Genomic DNA, 1,860 nt, shown 5'->3' with positions numbered 1-1,860 from the left:
CCACAACCACAACCACTAATTGTCACCACGAAAAATCATGGAAAAATCATTTTATCATCATCGAAATGTCGAATTTGGATTCTGGACGTCTGGATTGGAATTTTGAATCTCGATTAATATTTTTTGGATACTGGATGAAATCTTGAAAATTAAATGGATAATTTTATTTCTTTTCTGGATCGTCTGCTGAATTATTGATGAAAATCAACTTGTGGATGCTACTTGTGCAAAAATTTTGGACATTTCCTTGGATTTGGACTACTTTTCATCAATTAATCTTTTTATTCTGGATTTTGGACATTTCCTCATGGATCAATCATAAAATCATTGAACATCATCGAAAATCATGATAAACCATCACTAAAATATAAATTTTGTCCAAAACTTTGACTTCACCATCATTTTGTGACCTAAAAATGAAATTCATCGAAAAATTATGAAAAATCATTGCCAAAATATATAAATTTTGTTCAAAACTTTGGGATCATCATCATGGTATTATTTGGACATCATTTTTATTGGATCATCTGAAAATTATTTGAAACAATGACACAAAATGTATTAACAAATTTTTTCTGGACTTTGCACAAAATCCTGATAACTTTCTGCTAAAAAATGGATTTCCTGGATAAAATATTGATCAAAATGATTTGTATCAATTATATTTGATTCATGTCATCAATTTGGACTGTTTTTCGTCAATTTATCCTTACATTTTGGATTTTGGACACATCTTTCTAATAATTCTATCATTTAGTCATGGATCAATCACAAAATCATTGAATTTATCACAAATCATAAAAATCCATTGGCAAAATTTAAAATTTGTGCAAAACTTTGGAATCATCATCATTCTATGATTTAAAAATGATTTTTGACATCGTGATTATCAAAATTGGACATCAACTTTGATATAAATAATTTTTTTGGAATTTTGGACATCATTGGATTATTGGATCAATCATCAAACAAATTATTGTACATCATCACAAATAATAAAAAACAATTTAAATTTTGGACAAATATTTATGGATCAATCAAAAAATCATCCTAAATCATGAAAAAAACCTTTGAAAAAATATACATTTGGTCCAAAACTTTTGAATCATCCTCATTACACAATTTAAAAATGATTTTTGGACATCATGATCACTATATTTGGGCATCAACTTTGATACAATTATTTTTGCATGGAATTCTGAACATCTTTCATCAAATCCATTATTGATGCTCTGGATTTTGGACATATCTACATAATTATTGGATAATTCATCGAAAAAATCATTTAACACAATCACAAATAATGAAAAACCATTGGAAAATTCACCCATTTATTGATCAATAAAAAAATCAACGTTAAATCATACAAAACATTGAAAAAACATACATTTTGTTCAAAACAATCCAAATCATATAAAAATGATTTTGGACATAATGGCTATCATAATTGGACATAAATTGTATTGGATTCATTAATTTTGGATGCAATTTTAAAATATAAATTATTTCTGGGAAAAAAATTATAAATTGGTAAATCTTTGTACTTTGGATGCAATTTTTAAAAACCATGGACATTTTTTGCATCAACTCATCTATTGATACTGCAATTTTGATGCAATTGTTTAAAAAAAATATCAAAACCTTGATCCATTACCTGATATTGATCAATATTTCTCATTAACTAACCTACTGCTTTTGGATACAATACCAAAATTATGAAAAATACTCCACCAACATCTGAAATCTCGAAAATTTATATTTTTCATCCTTTGATAATGTATCATGGATGCATTTGTTATAAAAATGCCAACTGTGATATATATCCTGATCAATGCTCAATTTACTTCTGGTCTTGGATTC

General features: G+C 26.7%; 1 protein-coding gene across 1 annotated transcript in view; it reads right to left on the bottom strand.

Moving 5' to 3' along the window:
- The window catches only part of LOC113367845 (basement membrane-specific heparan sulfate proteoglycan core protein-like), a 144,517-nt gene extending 143,764 nt beyond the window's left edge, over positions 1-753 (bottom strand). Inside the window, exon 1 of the mRNA XM_026609422.1 lies at positions 714-753. Within this exon, the coding sequence (XP_026465207.1) occupies positions 714-753 (40 nt within the window). The remainder of the gene's footprint in view (positions 1-713) is intronic.
- Between the last annotated feature and the right edge of the window lie 1,107 nt (positions 754-1,860).

The sequence above is a fragment of the Ctenocephalides felis genome, unplaced genomic scaffold, assembly GCF_003426905.1.
Source record: "Ctenocephalides felis isolate EL2017-DRISC unplaced genomic scaffold, ASM342690v1 CF-g0.4_SCAFFOLD_01170, whole genome shotgun sequence".
Classification (NCBI taxonomy): Eukaryota; Metazoa; Arthropoda; class Insecta; order Siphonaptera; family Pulicidae; genus Ctenocephalides; species Ctenocephalides felis.
Note: the sequence above shows the minus strand (reverse complement) of the source record. Positions and strands in the feature narration are given on the sequence as shown.